This window comes from Penaeus japonicus, unplaced genomic scaffold (genome assembly GCF_977035675.1).
Source record: "Penaeus japonicus unplaced genomic scaffold, GWHDUDI00000001_assembly GWHDUDI00000004, whole genome shotgun sequence".
Taxonomy (NCBI): Eukaryota; Metazoa; Arthropoda; class Malacostraca; order Decapoda; family Penaeidae; genus Penaeus; species Penaeus japonicus.
In genome coordinates this window covers 30275412-30296495 of record NW_028234406.1, presented here as the reverse complement: position 1 = coordinate 30296495, position 21084 = coordinate 30275412, and the positions used below count along the sequence as shown (strand labels likewise).

General features: G+C 40.6%; 1 protein-coding gene across 1 annotated transcript in view; it reads right to left on the bottom strand.

Annotated features, from left to right (window-relative positions):
• Window positions 1-1364: 1364 nt before the first annotated feature.
• Window positions 1365-21084, bottom strand: part of LOC122263526 (UPF0764 protein C16orf89 homolog) — a 21244-nt gene continuing 1524 nt past the window's right edge. The window contains exons 2-8 of the mRNA XM_043031995.2: window positions 19633-19734; window positions 18364-18540; window positions 15656-15810; window positions 11332-11503; window positions 10708-10860; window positions 3065-3299; window positions 1365-2777 (exon numbers count right to left, since the gene is read on the bottom strand). Coding sequence (XP_042887929.2) covers window positions 2423-2777; window positions 3065-3299; window positions 10708-10860; window positions 11332-11503; window positions 15656-15810; window positions 18364-18540; window positions 19633-19734 — 1349 coding nt within the window. The 3' untranslated portion in view covers window positions 1365-2422. The remainder of the gene's footprint in view (window positions 2778-3064; window positions 3300-10707; window positions 10861-11331; window positions 11504-15655; window positions 15811-18363; window positions 18541-19632; window positions 19735-21084) is intronic.

Genomic DNA, 21084 nt, shown 5'->3' with positions numbered 1-21084 from the left:
CTAAAAATAATCTTCAGACATATTTTTCCAACTAAACATAGCAAATTTCATTACTTTTTCCAGGATCTGCACAAGTTAGTAGAATTTAGTTACCATAACAGGAGAAAAAGGGAAAGGAGAAGAAGAATAATAAGACCGACAAGAAGAAGAAAAAGAAAGAAAATACAGGCAAAAATAATAATGTCTTGAGTTGCATTTTCAAGACAGTACTAAGCGTGTATAAACTGTACATGAACAACATATTTTAGCCAGGTTATCTACTCTGCTTCCCATTAGATAATCTTTTTTCTAATGTATGCAAAATTAGACAGGCACTTAGGATATACAGAACTAATTTAATAGTTTTTAAAAGTTCCTACTAACCCTGTTCCTGACACAATATAAATAATGCAAATATACTGAAATTTCCAAATTTTTCACATGAAAATCTCTCACTTCAGTACACAAATTTTATTGCATTTTATAAAACATTTGTCAAACACTTGGAATATGAAATAATAAAGCTGTATCCCAAAATCTTTAATCCTAAACTATTTTTTGTGTAGTTAGGTTTCAATATACTTGCTTCTAATGCTAAATACATGTCTTTACCTTTCATGTGCTTCTTCATAATGCAATTACAATTACAATTTTATTTGTAGATTGTTTTATTCTCTAATTGTCAATACTATTAATTTGTGTGTGTGAGAAGAACAGCATTTCATATCATGGTCCTGATGTCAATTAAAGACTATGTAACACTGTCAAAACATAATATATAAAGTTGAGTTGAATTACCCTATATCAGATCAGCTACAGCTGATTTCATTAAATTTTACCAGAGCTATTGTAACATCTGCTAGACATCAACATAGATAACTTTTACATCTCAATTTTTCTTCTCCTTCTAATACTGCCATTGTGAAAATATCAAATCATTTTTATGCAAGTGATCATGTGATTTTAATTTCCAGATAGTAATAACCCCCAAATGCACATAACTACAAATGATGCAAATACATATATACAAAAAGACATGTGGAATAAAGAAAATTATGGCAGGGGTGTGGAGGAGGCACACAAGAGTGGACGGTCATGTATAACTGACCAGGAGGCTGAGATGAACAAGGACATTGTAGTTTATCCCATATGAACACAGTTATATGGTAACATGATCACAATGGGTTACACAATACTCAGCATTATTTACAGAGGCAAAGAGGCCTAATCCTAAGCTAGATCTTGACTTAACCAGTCAGTTCTAGTGATGAGAAGTGATTCAATTTACAACTCATCCTGTTTTTTGACAGTGCTCCTGGGTTTAGCATTTTAAGAGAGAACTATATGATACTTAGAGGTGAATGAATGTAAAAGGATCATGGTTGTTTCTTCTTCTTTGTTTATCATATAACTCAATTAAGATTTTTATTGCAATCTCTATAACATCAAATTCATTACAATTTTATGGTTAATGGAACACAGGAGTGAAGGCAAGAGATATTCAGATATTCTCATACCAAGCATCACTGCCTTATAGACTACATAGAATAATGGCTAAAAAAAACTATCATTCCATACTGAGGTTCTTCCTAGCTTAACCCATAAGAACTTGGCCTTCTGCTTTGAGGTGGAGCCTCTTCACCTCAATAAACAATAAAAGGAGTATTGTTAATCTCCATAATTGCACTGTATCAAAACATTCCAACTCACATTATTCTACAGTCCTGAAGAATATGGACAACTGCTATTCTGTCATCATAACTAACTATTCCAGTTTATAAATTGGGACTATTTCTTCAAAGCAATGTGATTAGGTCTTGAAGCTACTAACAGCACAATCATTAACTATAGAACAAAAACAAAAGTTAGCACCCCCAAAAATAAAACTGTAAAACTAATTAACTGAGTGCTGTCAGTAGTTTGCCATGCTAAATATTTTGTCCATTTTTTAGGATTTCTAACAGTTATTGAGTAATTTGATATTGAATAATGTGGAGTATTTATCTCTGTCTAGGAGAAATGGAAAGTATAAAGTCATATACAAGAGTCAGTTCTAAGTGAATATTCCATTGGCAGAGCTGAAAATGTTTAAATGAATGAAGTATGGTACTTCATCAGTATATTATACTGATGCATTTATATGTTTTATATACAGTTTGTTTAAAAAGTAAATATATATACAAGCTGCTAAACATTGCTCTAATTTTGTGGATGTTTTACATTATATTGGACAATATAAATTTTATCTACATCAATATCTTGTTTCCTTACAGCATTTCATTGACAGCACATTTAACAGGCATTCTACATTTTCAACTTCTCAACCAACAAAAATACAGATAAATAAGAAAAACAAAACAAAAGAATCTTCATATACCCATGAAGATTTCCTAATGAATAAAAAAGAAAAGTAAAAGAAAACAATTTTGATGATTCCAGTGTCTCAAAGACGGAACCTGGTCCTGAAAATGGTATGAGTCCTTCTCCCACTGTGAACATACCTCACCATCACCAGCATCACAAGTACAATGCTGGCTATCACAAAGTAGAAAGCTGCCATAGAGGTCTCTACAGTGGTCCCAGATGTGTGTGTTGAGGCTAAATATTGGGCATGGTGGAGAGGGTGTTCTGGCAGTGGCACAGGGCCACTGTTACCTTTAGAAGTGCTATCATAGTGTGAAAGAGGGGACATAAAGTCTCGTATGCGATGACTGGGTTTGGTGCTGTTTCTCTTCTCCTCCAAATGCTTCATGACAATGTCAGCTTTGTCCTCAAGAGATTTCTCTTCCTCAGCCACTCTTAAAATGAAGAATACAAAGTTTAATTTTTTCACCATACTGACAATTACTGCAAGTTTCAATAATACACTTCTTGCAAGTTCAAAACAAAAGTTTGGGATAACTCCTAAATCAGATACATGTAGCAATATCATCAAAATGTAGATAAATGAAAGTAAATGATAAAATCTGTTAATATAAGAGAAACAGTGTTTAAAGCAGAAAAAAATAAGGCACAGTCTAAACATCTAACACAAGCATCTCAACCGTCTGCTTTCAATCAAATAAAATATTACGTCTAGTCTCACCTGCTGAGCCCTGATTGGACCTCCTCCCTATAAAGCGGCTGGTTGAGCAGGAATCCTCCACCAACTTGCAATGGGATCGATTCATGATGTGGAGGCTCTAACATGGCAGAAGGAGGTGAAACACGCTTCAAGCTGCTGGCACCCCTGTTGTCCTTAATCCCTGGATACAAAAGGTAATGCAAGTGGACTGCCAAAGCTGAGACTGCTACTGTGGTTAGGTGCTGAAGGCAACCATCTGTGGGAGAGAGCAGAAACTGTCAAATGTATTTTCTCTTTCACTTGTCCTGTGTAGACTTTGCCAGACTCTTAGTGACTATGAAAAAATGTGATCAGTTGTAGATAGAGGAATAAATAAGACTAAATACCTTCACAACTTAATTAACTCCTTTTGATGATCTTTTCATTAAAATTACTTGATGCAACTCAAATGCATTGACATGAATTGACTTGCCTCGCCTGATGTGAACAATTTCTAAGACTGACTTACAGTGGGTCATTACAAATAAGGCTTAGTGAGGAGGGGGAGGAGGAGGAGGAGGAGGGGGAAGAGGAGGAAGAGGGGGAAGAGGAGGAGGAGGGGGAAGAGGAGGAGGAGGGGGAAGAGGAGGAGGAGGGGGAAGAGGAGGAGGAGGGGGAAGAGGAGGAGGAGGGGGAAGAGGAGGAGGAGGGGGAAGAGGAGGAGGAGGAGGAGGAGGAGGAGGAGGAGGAGGAGGAGGAGGAGGAGGAGGAGGAGGAGAAGGAGAAGAAGGAGGAGGAGAAGGAGAAGAAGAAGGAGGAGGACAAGAAGAAGGAGGAGGAAGAGGTGGGGGAGATGTAGAAGCCCCCACTAAGGAACCACCTTGTCGTGGCGCGGGGGCTTGAACTCCTTCCTTGGACAAGCCCGCTCTGGATCTGGCCAGTCTTTCTGTCCTGTTGAGGTGACCTTCCAGCGGCGGGTTCTCTGAGGAGGGATGACTAAGCGTTCCTAGGTGTTGATCTAGTAGGTGGGATCGCACCCCCCCTGGTCCTCCCTCAAAGGGGGCTAACACCTGCCCATGTGTTTGCCGTGCGTGGTGCCCCTGTGCGCTAGGAGACGGGAGTCCTGGAGGTTGAGCGATGCCGTGTATGAGTACACCCTGCGGCTAGCAACACGCCTCTTTGGTCATCTATTCCAGCAAGACGGGTGGCCTGATCTCGACTTGGTTAGGTCAATAGGTGTTGATCTAGTAGGTGGGATTGCACCCCCCCTGGTCCTCCCTCCAAGGGGGCTAACACCTGCCCATGTGTTTGCCGTGCGTGGTGCCCCTGTGCGCTAGGAGACGGGAGTCCTGGAGGTTGAGCGATGCCGTGTATGAGTACACCCTGCGGCTAGCAACACACCTCTTTGGTCCTCTATTCTAGCAAGACGGGTGGCCTGATCTCGACTTGGTTAGGTCAATCGGCTGGTCTCTCTTTCGAGCTAGGCTAGGGTCAAGCAGCCCCTGTCTTGCAGGCAATCGCATGGTCTTGCGAGTGTCATTAACGCGAGGTGGGGCTTGTGTATATCCTCCCACCACCCCTGTGGCTTCTGAGCATGGACTCAATACAAAGCTTCCCCTTGTTGGACTCCGTGGTGGGTGGGGGCGTGGGAGGATGAATTGAACCGCTTCTTATATGGCATTTATATCAAATAAAACCATGACTGACACCCCTGTTGACGAACCTTGCATGAAGATGATAAAGGCTGTCACCTTGGACCCCTTTGAGGGCTTTGATGACAAAAGGGAAAAGATGGGCAGGGCTCTGGCGTCGGTCCAGAAAAAACCCAGACGAGAAGTCAAATAAAAAATGGAAGCCAGACAGGACCTTCCAACCCTACTGGCCCCATTGTTAAAACATCGGCGTTGGTCCGGAGAACAGGCAACAAACGGCCTTGGCAGGCTACGGACTTGGAGGGCGAGTCTGCAGCCCCAAGTTGGTTCCCCCAGTTTAGGGTTCCCCCTAAACCGGAAGGATTCGACAATGCCTACCAGATGGTACGGGCTCTGGAATCCCAGAGACAGTGCCGTCTGACGATTAGAATTGCCAGAGACAATGGCATGATAATCGTTCCAAAGGACCAAGCCACCCTCACCTTCCTCCAGGAGACTGACAAGCTCCTGGATGGGCGGAAGGTGAGCCTGTCGGCTCTGACTCCCGAAGAGAGGAAGTCCAAGATGGTGCTTCTAGGCTTCCCTCTGATGTATGACCTCGAGGTCATCACTGCTCATTCCAAGGTGGTGGGAGCTTCTCGACTCTCGAAAGGGAGTGACTAGGCAAGTCCTGGTCACTTTGGAGGGAGCTCCAGTTGCATCCTTGGACTTTGGCAATTGGGGCTCTTACAGACTCAGGACATATGTTCCAGACCCGCTCCGATGCTTCATGTGTCAGAAGTACGGACACCACAAGGCCACTTGTGGTGTCTGTAGTCAGGCACACAGAACAGAGGTGTGCCTCAAGGGACACAAAGATGGCAAGCGAGACATCACTGCCAAGTGTCCCAACTGCCATAAAAAACACCACGCCTGGAGCCTCGGATGTTCTGTTAGAAAGGAAGAGGCTCTTCGGCAGCAAGAGATCATTGCAAAATGACCAGACTTTGTTCTCACCCCTCTAGGCACTTATGTCTGGGGGCAGAACAAAGGGGTAAGGGCTCCCCCCCCTCCTAAGAGGAAGGAAGCACCGCCCAAAGCGAAACCAGCACCGGACGCCTCCAACACAAAAGAGTTTCCGGCTCTGGTGGATGTTCCAAGACAGAAACAGACCCGGAAGGGTTCTGGGAACACCTCAAAGGCTACCTCAAGAGCGGATAGACTGACTCTGTTCACAGAGAAGGACTTGACGCTCCTGCTGAAGACAGTCGTCACAGCAGTTGTGACAGCATTGGGGAGGACCAGTGAGGAGATGGAGAAGGCAGTCGAGGTAGCCATGACGGCAATGACTCAGACCGTCACTGCCCTGAAGGAAAAGGACATGAGGCCCAAGGCCACAACTCCCACTCCAACTCAGGGCGAGACTCCTTCCCCCACAAACCCCCAGGGTGAGACCTGTCTCCCCGACAAACCTGCGGCCAAGACCACACTGGCAGAGCCTGCGCCCAAACCCCAAAGGGTGAGGAAGTCACGGCCACCCAAAAGGAAGGCCAAGGCGACCAGTAATACTCCACCTCCCAGGAGACCCAGCCCTTCCAATAGCCTGACCTGTCCTGATGACAGTGACGAGTCAAGTGAGGAAATCACGCTCAGTGTGGAACTTACCAAGGAGTTGTCAGACTCCGAAATTTCTGACTATACCCACACTGGGGCGTCGGACACAGAGACCGAATACCTCGACGTCAATGACATTGTGAACGCAGACAAGCACTATGGCCACTAACCTAAGCATATTGCAGTGGAACATCAACAGCTTCTCCCTTAGGACCACCCTTCTCCACGCGATCGTGCGATCTCGGAACATTGATGTTGTCATGCTCCAAGAGACTCTAACAGGGGAATCTGTACGCTTCTGGGGATATCATCCCTTTGTGCTACCGAGTACGCAAGGTACCAGAGGCCTGATTACCCTTGTGAAGTCGACTATCCCCTGCTCCCTGATTGCCGATCCTGGGCAGTGTGAAGAAGGTGTAAAATCCCTTGCTGTTGAGATCCATTTGCCCGGGGGTCCTCTCAAGCTGTACAATGTATACAGCAGGCCAAACTGTAGGGGCTTAGATATCAGTGAAGCTGTGCTGCTGCAGCACATGAGCCAGTTCTCATAGGGGGGGGATTTTAATGCCCACCACCCCATCCTGGCTCCCACTCAGAGACGTGATGCGGCAGACTGCCACATAGCTGAGGTGCTAGAGTCATGCCCAGAGATTGCTCTTCTCAACAGCCAGGAGCCTACGCATGTTGGTGGGGGGTCCTTGACCTCACCTTTGTCACGGTGGCCCTGGTCGAGAGAATTAGTTGGTCTGTGGACAACACTGCCACGAGCGATCATTATGGGATAGTCACCATCTTCTTGGATGCTGACCCGGCACCCATGCCCAAGCACAATCCTTGATGGAAGGTGGAAAGAGCCAACTGGAAAGCCTTCCAGGAGGCTCTGGCCAAGTGCCTTAGAACCAGTAACTCCTCACTTAATGATAATGTGGATATACTTGAGGCCAGACTAGTAAATGCCATAAATGAGGCAGCCTCAGAAACCATCCCCAAAACTCGTCCGTGGTCCGGGTGTTTCAAGGACACCTGGTACTACAATGATGAGATTAAAGAGGTCAACCACAGAATCAATATGTGCAGAAGACACTTTCGCAGACAGAGAACTCGCGAGAACCACGTTCTTCTGAGAGAGGCTCTCAGGGATGCTCAGGAAACTGCTAAGAGGTTAAAGCAGGAAAAGTGGCTGGAGTGGTGTGAGTCCTTTGGCCACCAAACCTCCCTTTCAGAACTGTGGAACCATATCAGACAGGCCACAAATCGCTCAGCCCCCAAAAAGACTCACCATGAACCGCGGTTGGAGGCGGAGAGGCTGGCACTCGAGTTCTCTGCTAGAATAAGTAACGTCGGTCTACCAGCTGAGCTGAGGGCATGCCAAGAAGAACTGCTCCCAGGCAGGCATGCCCTCATCAGAGAAAAGGTGATCGAGCCTGATGACACAGATGTCATGTTCTCTCTGAGGGACTTATGGCAGACATACAAGACCAGTTCCCGGTCAGCCCCGGGTTGCGATGGGATCTCCCACCCCATCATTTCCCACCTAGGACTTGAAGGCGAGCTTGCACTTTTGCATTTCATCATCAAGTTCTGGGAAACTTCCTTGCTGCCACAGTGCTGGAAGAGGGCTGATATAATTCCCGTCCCCAAACCGAAGGAGCCGGGACGGTATCGCCCCATCTCCCTGCTTAGCTGCCTGGGAAAGACAGCAGAGAAAATGGTACTGGATCGGCTCCAATGGAAGCTGCGACCTCCACATGAACACCTACACGGGTTCACAAGGGGCAAGAGCACTACCCACAGCATGGCCATCTTATTGAGCACTGTCAGCAACAGCAGCGCTGTCATTGTCTTCCTTGATCTGGAGAAGGCTTTTGAACTGGTAAACCGCTCGCCATTCAGGAGATCCTGATCTGCAAGGGAATCAAAGGCAGGCTTGCCTGGATTGGCAATTATTTTCAGAACAGAACTGCCAGAGTGAAGTTCCAAGGTCACCTTTTCAGGCATTTGCCTCTGGAGAATGGCACCCCTCAAGGAGGGATCCTTAGCCCGGCTCTGTTTAACATCCTCATGTTAAACATTCTTGACATTCCACTCCCAGCGGGGTGCAAGATAATTTCATATGCAGATGATCTAGCAATTATCTCCACAGGGAGAAGAAATGTGAATCTAGTCAGAAAGGCCCAGTGTTGTCTGGACCTAATATCTGAGGAATGCCACAGAGTCGGGCTTAAGATCTCAGCAGCCAAATCGAAGGCAATGGTGCTGAAACATGATGTCTGCGATCAAAGACTGCGAGTCTAGAGCTTGAGTTGGTACATGTCTACTAATACTTGGGGGTATGGATCGATAAGAACCTCACCTTCCGCTCTGAGATCAAACATCTCTTAGACTGGACCAAGGCAAGGCTCTCTGTCAGGGCAGTGCTTAGGGGCTGGGCACCGTGTACTAAGATCTTTCTATGTGCACGCTGTCCGTCCAATTGTAGACTATGCCTCCGTTGCCCTGATCACAGTCAAGCCTGGACTCGGGAAAAGGCTCGACATCATACAAAACGAAGCCGCCAGGATAATTCTGGGTGCCCCTGGGTGGGTTAAGGTTACTAACCTCCTCTTGGAGGCCAAACTCTTTCCCCTGGACACCCGGATTGATCAGATGGCGGCCCAGTTCCTTGCCAATGTCCTACAGTCCCCACTGGACTCGCAGCTAAGACAGAGAGTGCAGCGTCGGCTTGCACAGAACCAAGAGCTCCTTGCTAACAACACCTGGCTGTCTCACACAACCAGAGTGCTGAAACGCTTTGAGCTCAAAGAGACACTACTGATTAAGGGCATGGACCTTCCCCACCCTGACTATGTCACAGCCCCGCTGTGGGCACGATCCTTGATAAAAGTTTTCTGTCATGAGTCTATCAAAAAGAAAGACACAGTACTCACCGCCTCTATTGAAGGCTGAGGCGGAGAAGAACATTACAGCAATCACGCCGCTGAATAGTAAAACCTACTTCACGGATGGTTTTCTAGACCCCATCACCCACACTGCAGGCGCCGGCTTTGCAGCAAGGGGCATAGAGAAAACTATGAGGGTATCTGACAATGCCTCCTCGCTCCAGGCAGAGGCAGTAGCTATTATGGGAGCCCTAGCCCATGCAGCCCAGACGGACGGGCATGTTGTCATACACACAGATTCTAGGGCCGCCATTGACAGCCTGCAACAAAGCACGCCCCTTGATAATGTTTACCTTGTAACCACGATTCTCACCATTGCTCAGAGAATCCTGGACCAGGGTAGACGCATCATCATTAACTGGATCCCAAGCCATGTTGGTATTGAAGGGAACGACGTAGCTGAAAGGTTAGCGGTGGAAGTCAGAAAGAAACCCTTGAGTGATCTTGTGGTGCATCCTAGCCAGGAACTGCTAAGTAAAACGATGGTTGCAGGGCAGGTCGGTGCCCTGCAGCGACATAGAGAGGAAGCAAGAACCTCCCTCTCAGCCAGCTGGTACTCAGACGCCACAAGCTATGAGTTGCTGATACTCTCTCCTAGAATATCAAGGTGTGCTGAAGTCAGTCTGCACAGACTGAGAATAGGCTATCCTTGTGCTTGGCAAATCATACCCACTATTGGGCAAGATGAGCAATGCTGTGAGCCTTGTGGCGCGCTGGACGCCAAATTAGAGCACTACCTGATGGAATGCGAGCACACTTGCTTCCTCAAGCAGGGCCCAGAGACGACAGCCGCTGGGCTGGTTAGACGGCTATGCCTGTCACTCGCCCCCTGGCAACTGGAGCGCCTACAGGCAATCCGACCACCACAGTAAAAGTTCAGTTATGATGATCAGATGAGTCAGCACTTATAGCTAAAAGAGACCGGGTTACCCCATCCACACAGCCTAGGTGAAGCGACGTCTTCGCAAATTGAATTCAGCGATGATGATCAGATAAGATTAGATAAGATGAGTCAGCACTCATAGCTGACAGAGGCCAGGCTGTCTTGTGCATATAGCCCGGGCGAAGCGATGTCTTCGCAAATCTGTCTGAACTGAACTGAACTCAGATGTAGAAGGAAAAAAAGAAAAAGAAAAAGATAAAGAAGAAGAAGACAGAGAAGGATAAGGATAAAGAAGAAGGAGCAGGAGCAGGAGCAGGAGCAGGAACAGGATAAGGCTAAGGCTAATGCCTTAGAAAGAGAAGACAGAAGAGGAGAAAGAAAACATGGAATTGATTGAGAAGAAATCTACTTTAGTTTGTAGAAAGAAAGAAAAAAATATTTTTACAAATAATACCATGCCAACTCCCTAAAGTGGAAAAAGAGGATAATGAAATGTGAAAAAGGGAAAGAAGTAGGGATATTATACAATCATGACAGAATTGAACTTTTTTTTTTTTTTTTTTGTAAACTGTTTAAACACAATTTAACCATAACCATTTCCTTTCTCCTTCATATTACCTGGTAATTTTTCTTCTCGCAATAATTTACGGCCAATAGCAATGTGAGGTTTGGTGGCAGTGAAACATCCACTCTTACTCTGCCAGTCAAGTATGTCTGCAAGCCAATCTCGCCACAAGAACTCCACATAACCTAACATTCCACATACAAACTCTGAAAAAGATATTAGTTATGTTAATAAGAGTGATAAAAAGGTAAGATCAATATCACTACCTGTGTTATAAATTGGCTATTAACCCATTCAGACTAGGTGATGTGATATCATCCCACGGGAACATTTCGCACTCGCCAGATGGCGTCCTATTATGTCATGATCTCTCCCAGTTATGAATATGTATACATAGTGAAAGGAGTTCCATTTGCATAGACACATTTTTTATTCACATGTGAAAATAATGTAAACAAATACAAAAACTTATCACCCTGTTGAAACGGGTGGGTAAAATGTGGTTATCTAGCTGGCAGGAACAGTATTGTGTGATTGGGGAGTTAAATATATTACAATATAATTAATTAAACATAGTAAACTGTCAAAATGAGACCAGATACCTTATATCTAGCTAAATATTATATAAGTAAATTGATCAACAGCAACAACTTCAGACAAATCCCTTCTATATTTACCCATCTCCATCAACAAATCTCGGTTGCTCAGAACATTATCAGTGAAAGCCACAGATGTCAGGGTGAGAGCCTCAGAGTATAAATTGGAGCACATCTCTCCCTGTAGCTGCTCAATGCTTCCACTGCGATCATGTCTTACCAACCAGCGTTCCAGACGGCTGCCGCAACCACTCTGAAAAGATGTTGAGATTAAGAGGATATATTTTCAGCAAGTACAAAGTAAATTATTTAACTTGTAGGCTACATCCTTGGATCAATGATTAGAAAGAAAAGAAAAGAAAAGAAAAAAAAAGAAAAGAAAGAAAAAAAAAAAAATTCTGAAGGCTGCAGGATTACTTAGCATATCAGATACTATTAATAATAATTATAATAATAATAATAATAATAATAATAATAATAATAATAATAAGAGGAAGAAGAAGAAGAAAAAATAATGATAATGATAATAAAAATTATAATAATATTAACCCATTGCATAGGGGTATTAACCCATTAGCAACGGATGGCATGATTTGCTGCAAAGGCAGAGACAGTGATAGATGCGGATGGCACCATGCCAGACATGTAAAATAGCCATGCTACTGCACAGACCTTTTTTTAATACTGCGACCAATGGGTTAAGACATAGATGATGCATGAGCTTTGGCCTGACGACGGACATCATGATGTAAATGATGTTTACAGATTTTGGATTGCTGTGCTATTTTATTGTGCTATGAGTAAGGAGTGAGTAATGATGACAACTGCGGTCATATTTACTATAATTACCATAATATTAAGCAAATCTAACATCCAAAACCTAGATGGCACCACTTTCTTCTAGCACCAGCTGGAGAGACCCTTGAATGGCACCATCCATGGTCTCTAGCAAGCATTATCTTTACAGAGCAATGACACACAGCAAGTTACTGACCTCTTGCTCTAAAGTACCGCTGAAAAAATTGTGCAGGCGGAATGAGAAGAGGAAAATTACTCAAACCATGCCCAGTGTCTAAAATGTGCCCCTGTGCCAGGAGGGATGCCTTTTACTGTAGCACTCACAGTCATCAGCCCATGTTTCCTTCCTCTTCCCTACCTCTTCACATATGGTTATATGTTTCGTATTCGTTCATGACAGTACATGAATACAAAAAAATAAAGTTACTTTACAGCAATGCTTCTATCACACCGAGTATAAAGAAAATATCGAGCTGATATGGACCCTATAATAATTAGTAATTCAATTTTAATCAACTGCAGCATTGATAAAGCCTGTGATATGACACATATAAGTCTCTCAATACAATAAAAAATACAAAAATTAAAATACAAAAATGGCTCCAGTTTCACAATGAGTGACTGACAGAGTGGGAAAAGTCAGAGTATGTTGCCCGAAGCTGCCTCGCTCTGAAATAAAACCCATCCCGGAGATTGGGTTACTAAATATATCCCCGATCTGCAATAAGTTAATAATAACCTGTTCATGACAAGTTTATTTTTCGCCTGTTCCTGCGTAACACTTCATTCTGGAGTGTTTTTCCGCTGCGCGTGGCTGTGCTGAACCTCTCAAGCGTTTTTCACCCACCCTATTCTTATGGTTTGCATGATTGCGTCTACAATGTAAAGGCACGTAGATAATTGCCATATTCAGAAGAGTTATTTTAGTCAAAAAACATGTTACAACAATCCTTTTTTAGTGTTATGTTATTGATCTTTGCCCATATTCTTTATTTTTATGTGATAATACCCTGTTTTATACTTTTTTTTTTTTTTTACCAAAACAAAATGAATGCTATAAATAATCATATATGTATATATGAGTATGTCCATGTACCTTGTGATGTGATGTGATATGATGTGACGTGATATCACGTGTAATCGACAAATTAGAAGTAGTATTATATAAGTAATTTTTTATTTTAATAAACTTGGCCAATCACATTTGATTTTACATTAGTTTTTTGACTCAGATCTTTTTATTCAACCAAACAACAAGAAGAAATTACCATAATGTTATCAATATCACATAGTTTTCTGTGATGTCATTATTTTTTTTTTTTTAATGTTATATCACATTTTATGACATTCAAACACCTAAATTAAAGTAATAGAGTCTTTAAATTATGAAATATGATTATATTTAAGAACAATCTAGCGTCTTATTGCTGACCTTTCAGCACATCACAACTGCCCTGCCTGGAACTCGAGGAGAAAATACACGCCGTCTCAGGATGTCATCCGAGTCCAGATATATTTTCCGACCACGTGATAGGACGTCAACCAGTGCGAATGGGATAATAAAAAAATGATGATACTGATCATTATAATAATAACAATACCAACACTAATGAGAACTAAAGATTATGATATGGAATTTCAAATGATAATACACAAAAGATGTTCTATAAAGGAGTACTTTGGGACAATATTTGGAAACCAAATATATCCTCCATCTGCAATAGGTTAATAATAACTCATTCATGACGGGACATATTTTCGCCTACTCCCGCGAAGTTAACAAGTGCGTGACACTTCGTTCCAGGGTGTTTTCCCGGTGCATGTGGCTGCGCTGAACCTCTCAGAGCGTTTTTCACCCACCCTATTCTTATGGTTTGCATGATTGTGTCTACAATGTAAAGGCACGTGAAAATATTGCCATGTTCAGAGGAGTTATTTTAGTCAAAAAACATGTTACAGCAATACTTTTCTAGTGTTACTTTATTGAACTTTGCCAATATTCTTTACTTTTATGTGATAATACCAGTGGAAAGTGGAAGCAATCTTTCAGTGGGGAATCAAAAAACATGTTTTATACTAATATTTTTTTTACCAATATGAAAAGAACAGTATAAATAATCATACATGTACATATGAGCATGTACACGTACCTTATGACATGATATGACTTGATATCAAGTGTAATTGACAAATTAGAAGGAATATCATATTAGTACTTTTTTATTTTATTTTATTTCTTGATTCTACAGTAGTTATTCGGCTCAAATCTTTTTACTCAACAGATCAAGAAGCAGAAATTACCATGATGTTATCAATATCACTTAGTTTTCTGTGATGTCATTTTTTTTTTTTTTTTACGTAATATCACATTTTATGACATTCAGACACCTAAACTAAAGTAACAGAGTCTAAGAAAATATGAAAAACTATTATATCTAAGAACAATCTATCGTTCTATGGCTGACATTTCATCACGTCAAAACAGCCCCGCCTGGAACTCTGTGAGAAAATGCACAATGTCCCAGGACATTACCCGGGTTCGGGGATATTTTCCAGTCACGTGATAGGACGTTAACTGGCAAAAAGGGATAATAAAAAAATGATGATGCTCATCATTATAATAACAATATAATCACTAATGAGAACTGAAGATTATAATAAGGACTTTAAAATAATAATATGCAAAAGGGGTTCTATAGAGGAGTACTTTGGGACAATAGTAAGGTCTATAAAGTGTTCATCATATAAATCACAACCACAAGAAAAATTCTTAGTACAGATTAGTTTTTATTAACCTATCAATGATGAGAGTGCATGTATACATGCACTGTCCGCTGTGTTTTATTTTATCATTTTCTTATACATTTAAATTGTTCCACAAGGACTTAGTTACCAAGTTTACCCCCATTCCTTGAATTCTAAGGAAAAAAAGGGTCATTTCTATTATAATTATTATCATTATCACTGATGTTATTATCATCATAAAAATAATGATAGTAATATTAATGTTATTAATCATAAGAGTAACAAATTTTTTTTTTTCCTATATAAAAATCAAGGAATATGGTAGACAGGTGAGGTTAGGTAGGCCAAATAATTGATTCCCTGACAACTAAGTGCTTATGGAGCCATCTAATTGTAAAAAAGTTATTTTAGAGAATTACTTAATGTAAATCCATAATAATAACAATAAAGAAACAATACACCGTGGACAGTGCATGCCTTTGGTATCAATAGGTTAATAACAATATACCTAACAAATGCAGATGTTTATAATATTTTCTTTTACACTAAAAGATGGATATGGCAGCTCTATAACATCTTTTTCTGAGAACCATGACCTATAGGAAGCCAGTGCTAAAAATCTTTAATCCTTTACCTTGCATCCCAACTTGAAGTTCAACTGCCCAGTTTGCCCAAGTCAAAACAAAAGGTGTAAAATCTAGATCTATTAATGGCTGGCATAGGATGGGTGAGGTGATTATTACAGCTTGCAGGGTTGCTGTTTCCCTTTGCTGAACATGATACTAACCATACTAGTTTCAGGAACAAAACTTCCACTGCGGCACATTGTCTACCCAACACCACTGAATGCTGCTATGCCTACCATCTCGGCCACAACAGTGTAGAGGATCTGGTGGACCAAGGCGTATCTCTCTCGGCCTGCCTTGGTCATCATCTGCTGGCACACGTCTGTCATGCGGCACATCACGCCCTCAATAGGTTGCAGTAGCTCAGCTATGCAGTGGTCACTCTCCACCTCTGACATAATGCAGACCACAAGTTAAAACAAGAGAAAAAAGTAAAAAGAAAGAAAGAAAAAAAAGACAGAAAGAAAAAATTGTGTGTGTGGTGTGTGTGTAGTGACCAGGATGTTATGGAGAGGATTAATGACCAAAATCCATCTAAGAAATTGAAATTGATGTTTTTTTTCCACTATGTGTAACAGAGGATATTGTCACTATATGTAAGTAATATTATGTATCATTTATTTCATGTAAGACTCTCCTGCATAATCTGCTCAGGAGTATCTTTGTGAATTAATATTAAGTATTACTTAGTTTAGATAGCCTCTTGTAAATTGTACAAAGGTTATGTAATAGTATAAAATAAGAATTATTTTGAGAAAAAACATAGAATTGTAATCTACTAAGGTTACCCATTTCGGTATAATAGAAAACGTGCTGTCATAGTATGTGAAAAATGAGTACCAGTAGCAGTATATTTGAAAGCTGATAGTTAACTAATGAAATCTGATATCACAAATTACTTGGTATTGAATAAGATATTTTTGGGTAATGATAATGCCACAAAAAATTAGAGAATAGATCCAACATTCTGTGTAAAAATGGTGACGTGTCATGAATGACGTCACACAAAGGGACCCTTGTAGTCAAGTGAGGGGCGACCGCACAAAGACCTGGTTACGCCCAGAGCGAGGTGACATTAGGCGAGCCGAGGGGAACACGAGCAGGAGGTTCTAGCTATCCTACCTTTGAGGTGAGAGTAGTGCATTTCAACAGAGCTAATAATTCAATTAATATAGAGAGAGATAATAATGCTATTTGCCATAAAGAACAAATCAAATGATAAATAGGCTTATACTCGTAAATTTTCCCTCAGATGTCACCTGCCACGCTTCTTGCCTCAGGCGCCATTTTCATCGCCATGAGGGTAATGTCACCTCATGACACGTTTACCAAATTAAACCTGCTATAAGTAAGTGCACTCATTTCTGTCATGCCATTAATGGGAAACCACAATTTATTATAATAAAGCATTGATAAAATAGTACTTAAATTAAGTATTATAATGTTACTGGCAGTAATTATAAGTAATAGATGTATTGTAAAAGTTTTATATCAACAGTGAAACTTAGAGTTAAGTTGGTATGTAAAACTTTTGTAAACTTATGGTGATAAATTATTATCAATTTTTGAACCTGTGACTATGGTAAATTTAATGAAAACTCTGTTATACAACATTCCTAAAGTTAATTCTCAGGAGCGGGTTCAAAGGCGGATTTCAAAGACAGAGTTTAAGGCCAGAACTCCAGACCGGATGCTCAGGTCATGAGTGCTCAAGACTAACACATCACGACTAACTCTCAACGAAGAAGATAGAAGAATGAAGACAGAATCTTCAGAGAGTGTCATAGTGATTGCTATGAGAGATACGTATAAAAAGTTATTTTTGTATGTGTTGAGTTATTATGTGATTTAATATACAGTATAAGGCATGATTAGCCTAGTTTCATTATAATTCCTCTTTACAGTAATTAAAACTGCAAGTGTAAACAGAAAACCTTAACACATCTAGTTACCAAGTTAATTTTCCTGTTAAAAGAGGTTATCTGGATTTTAAATTACCCATACTTTTAACCCTAGATATTTTGGGATATAAAAGAGAAATACCCAAAGTGAAATCGTGCACTACATGTATGTGTGTGTATGTTTGTGTGTGTGTGTGTGTGTGTGTGTGTGTGTGTGTGTGTGTGTGTGTGTGTGTGTGTGTGTGTGTGTGTGTGTGTGTGTGTGTGTGTGTGTGTGTGTGTGTGTGCGCGCCTGAGTAAGTGAGTGAGTGTGAGTGAGTGCGTGAGTGAGTGAGTGAGTGAGTGAGTGAGTGAGTGAGTGAGTGAGTGGATGGGTGGGTGAGTTAGTGAGTGAGTAAGAGTGTGTGTAAGTATTTGTGAGTGTGTAGTGGGTGTATGTAAGTACATGCGTGTGTGCTTGTGTGTGTGTGTGTGTGTGTGTGTGTGTGTGTGTGTGTGTGTGTGTGTGTGTGTGTGTGTGTGTGTGTGTGTGTGTGTGTGTGTGTGTGTGTGTGTGTGTTGTGTGTGTGTGTGTTGTGTGTGTGTGTGTGTGTGTGTGTGTGTGTGTGTGTGTGTGTGTGTGTGTGTGTGTGTGTGTGTGTGTGTGCGTGTGTGCAGGTGTGTGCGTGTGTGTATGTGCAGGTGTGTGTGTGTGTATGTGCAGGTGTGTGTGTGTATGCGTGTGTGTGCAGGTGTGTGTGTATGTGTGTGTGTATGTGTGTGTGTATGTGTGTGTGCAGGTGTGTGTGCAGGTGTGTGTGTGTGTGTGTGTGTGTGTGTGTGTGTGTGTGTGTGTGTGTGTGTGTGTGTGTGTGTGTGTGTGTGTGTGTGTGTGTGTGTGTGTGTGTGTGTGTGTATGTGTGTGTATGTGAGTGTGTGTGTGTATGTGAGTGTGTGTGAGTATATGTGTATGTGAGTGTGTGTGAGTATATGTGTATGTGAGTACAGTGTACATATCCATGTCTAAAACAATATTATAGAAAATCTCCAAAATGTGAACATACCAGTAAGTTCTTCCTCAAGAGCAAGGGTGAATGTCCGATCACTCCACTTGAGGGACATGTCCACATTGCGGTGGGAATGGCCAACGTCCCAAGAAAGTTGGAACATACGCTCCATTTTCCCCATGTATTTTGGATTCTTTTTAAATAGGTGAGGGATTGCGAGCTTCACTACACGTCCTGGTGGCAATTAAGTTAGATCAATATTACTCTGTTTAGGTAATACTTTATCAAAACACACATGAAAAGATATCAATGCATTATACAATTACAAAAATAAATGGATCAAAATTCATTTCAAGACTATTATGAATAGCATTATCTTACTTGTATTACTCAATGTTTCTTACAAGTCTGAAACAATTTCAACATTATAGCAAGTAAAATTCCTGAGCTTTACAATCCTAAGTCACAAAGATTTTAAAGGACATCACTAATTGACAAGTGTCTGTGGTACTACAGCAACTGACTGGTTCACATTTGAGGTATTACAGAAGCTGATGCAGCAGATGTCTGATATCTGTTTGAACAGTTACAGCTGCTGACTACTGGTAGGCATTTGAAGTATTTGAGCATATGACTGGCTGGTGTTTTAGGTATTAAAGCAGCTAACTAGACTGTGACTAATGTATCACAGTGGATGATTAATTGGTGCCTGAGGTATCATGGCAGTTGATGAATTGTTTTTTGATTTGTGGCTGAAACTAATTGGCTGCTAATTAACATGGTTACAACTGTTGACTGATTTATGCTTGATGCATCTCAGTAGTTGAAAGAATGATATTGAAGGTATCTTAGCAGTAGATTGGCTAGTAATTTAAGATGTTGCAACATCTGATTTGAGGTGTCACATCATAGCAGCTGACTGGCTGATAATTAGAGTTACAAACACCTGATCTTTTGGTGTTCAAAATGTCAAAACAGTTGACTATCATAACTGGTGTTAAAGATTTTTAGTCATTTAATGACTTGAGTAAAGCAGTCCAGAACAACCAGCAAAAAAGGGTAGAATAAAATTATGAAAGATTATTTCTATAAACTCCTTTTAATCAGCAAACAAATATTAATGAAATCTTCTTAAATGAGATAATTTTCAACAATAACCTGTGTTTAAGACCTTTCTGATTTTTATCAGGATAAACTGCCATACATATTGGCTGAATAAAATTCATTCCTGTGATGAAAATACAGATTTTAGGATTATTAACTTTTTTTTCAATGAAACTAAAACTTATCTGAAATGAAACAGACACACTTCTACTTCAAAATTACCTGCCCTTGTAGCAATGCTTGCCACCTTGTTCCTCATAAAGCTGTCCATTGTAGCAGACAGAAATCCTTTATTGTATTCAGCAACAATCAAGTTCAACTGTCCTATAAAACAATCATAGCATTTAAGAATAAAAAAAACATTAAAGTTACACACACACAAAATAAAGTCTTGAATTTCAAGTAAACATCTAAATGTCTACCTCTGCAGACACATAAATGCAAATAGAAAAAAAGGAAATACATAACAGAGAAATATGCCTTTCTTAACCCTTCCGAGACAGACCTCATCTTCATATGTTCAGCCTGGGCTGGGCATCTTTACATGAAAACACAATTTTCTATTATTTTCTAGACTTATGGTGTGGTATATTAGTCTAAGTATGTTATATTAATAAAGTGATACTAATCAGCATTTTGTTTAATACATTAGTTTCACAACTGAAAGAAAAACCAAAAAATTGCATTACAATAGCAATCTGACCAAGTGAAAAATGCCTGTAGGAGGGTTAATAGAGATAAATAAAATTTTCTTTTCATAAAGTCAAACAATATTTAAGAAGCAGAAGAAGAAATATGTATATAAAATCAGTACTTCAGAATAAAGATAATCTTTAGAAAGCTAAAAAAAATAATTATGTATTGAAGACAGGAATAATTTCAAAGGAATATGTTATATGGAATTTATGACAAGAAATCATTGACAAAATATCTTTATACAGTAAACTCTCAATTCAATGAACCTCTATATAACAGACTTTGAGCCAGACTACGCAATCCACAACATACAAACATCTTCTGACTCTGAGAATGTTTATTACTATAAACATTTATAGAAGTTTAAGGTAATCACAACTCGACTTCCATCACACATCACACCGAGTGGATTTAAATAGTAATATAATCATATAAAAAAAATATTTTGAAATACACTCAGGGTGTCTTATTAACATTTACCAAATTACATAACAAACTAAAAGCAAAAAACTTGTAAACATTTAGAAAACACTTGCATTGGCTTTCAAAATAGGCTTTTTTCTTAAAATCTTACTGAATGTGTTCTATCTAAATTCACTTAAAACATGCTTAGATCTCTGATGAAAGATTAACAATCTTGTTTAGCCCAGTAGCAGTACAGTGCCCTTGATTCTTTAGGATATGGTCCAGACCTCTAATATATATGCTCAAGCATGAGAGAGCTTCAACATTTCTTCTCATATGATAAATTACCTGGGAGGTCTACGAGTTTTATCTTACCAGAACATACATACCAATGGCCATTTAATGTGTAGGCCAGTACCCGATGTGCAGGAGTTATCTAAACATTTATCATTAATGCAATATCATCAACAACCAAAGGTTTTTATTTTTTAAAAAGTCTACTTAACTGATACTAAAAACTCAAGTATTGATAGATTGCTTGTGATGTTTAGTGTGTATCTATAGTAGTTAAAA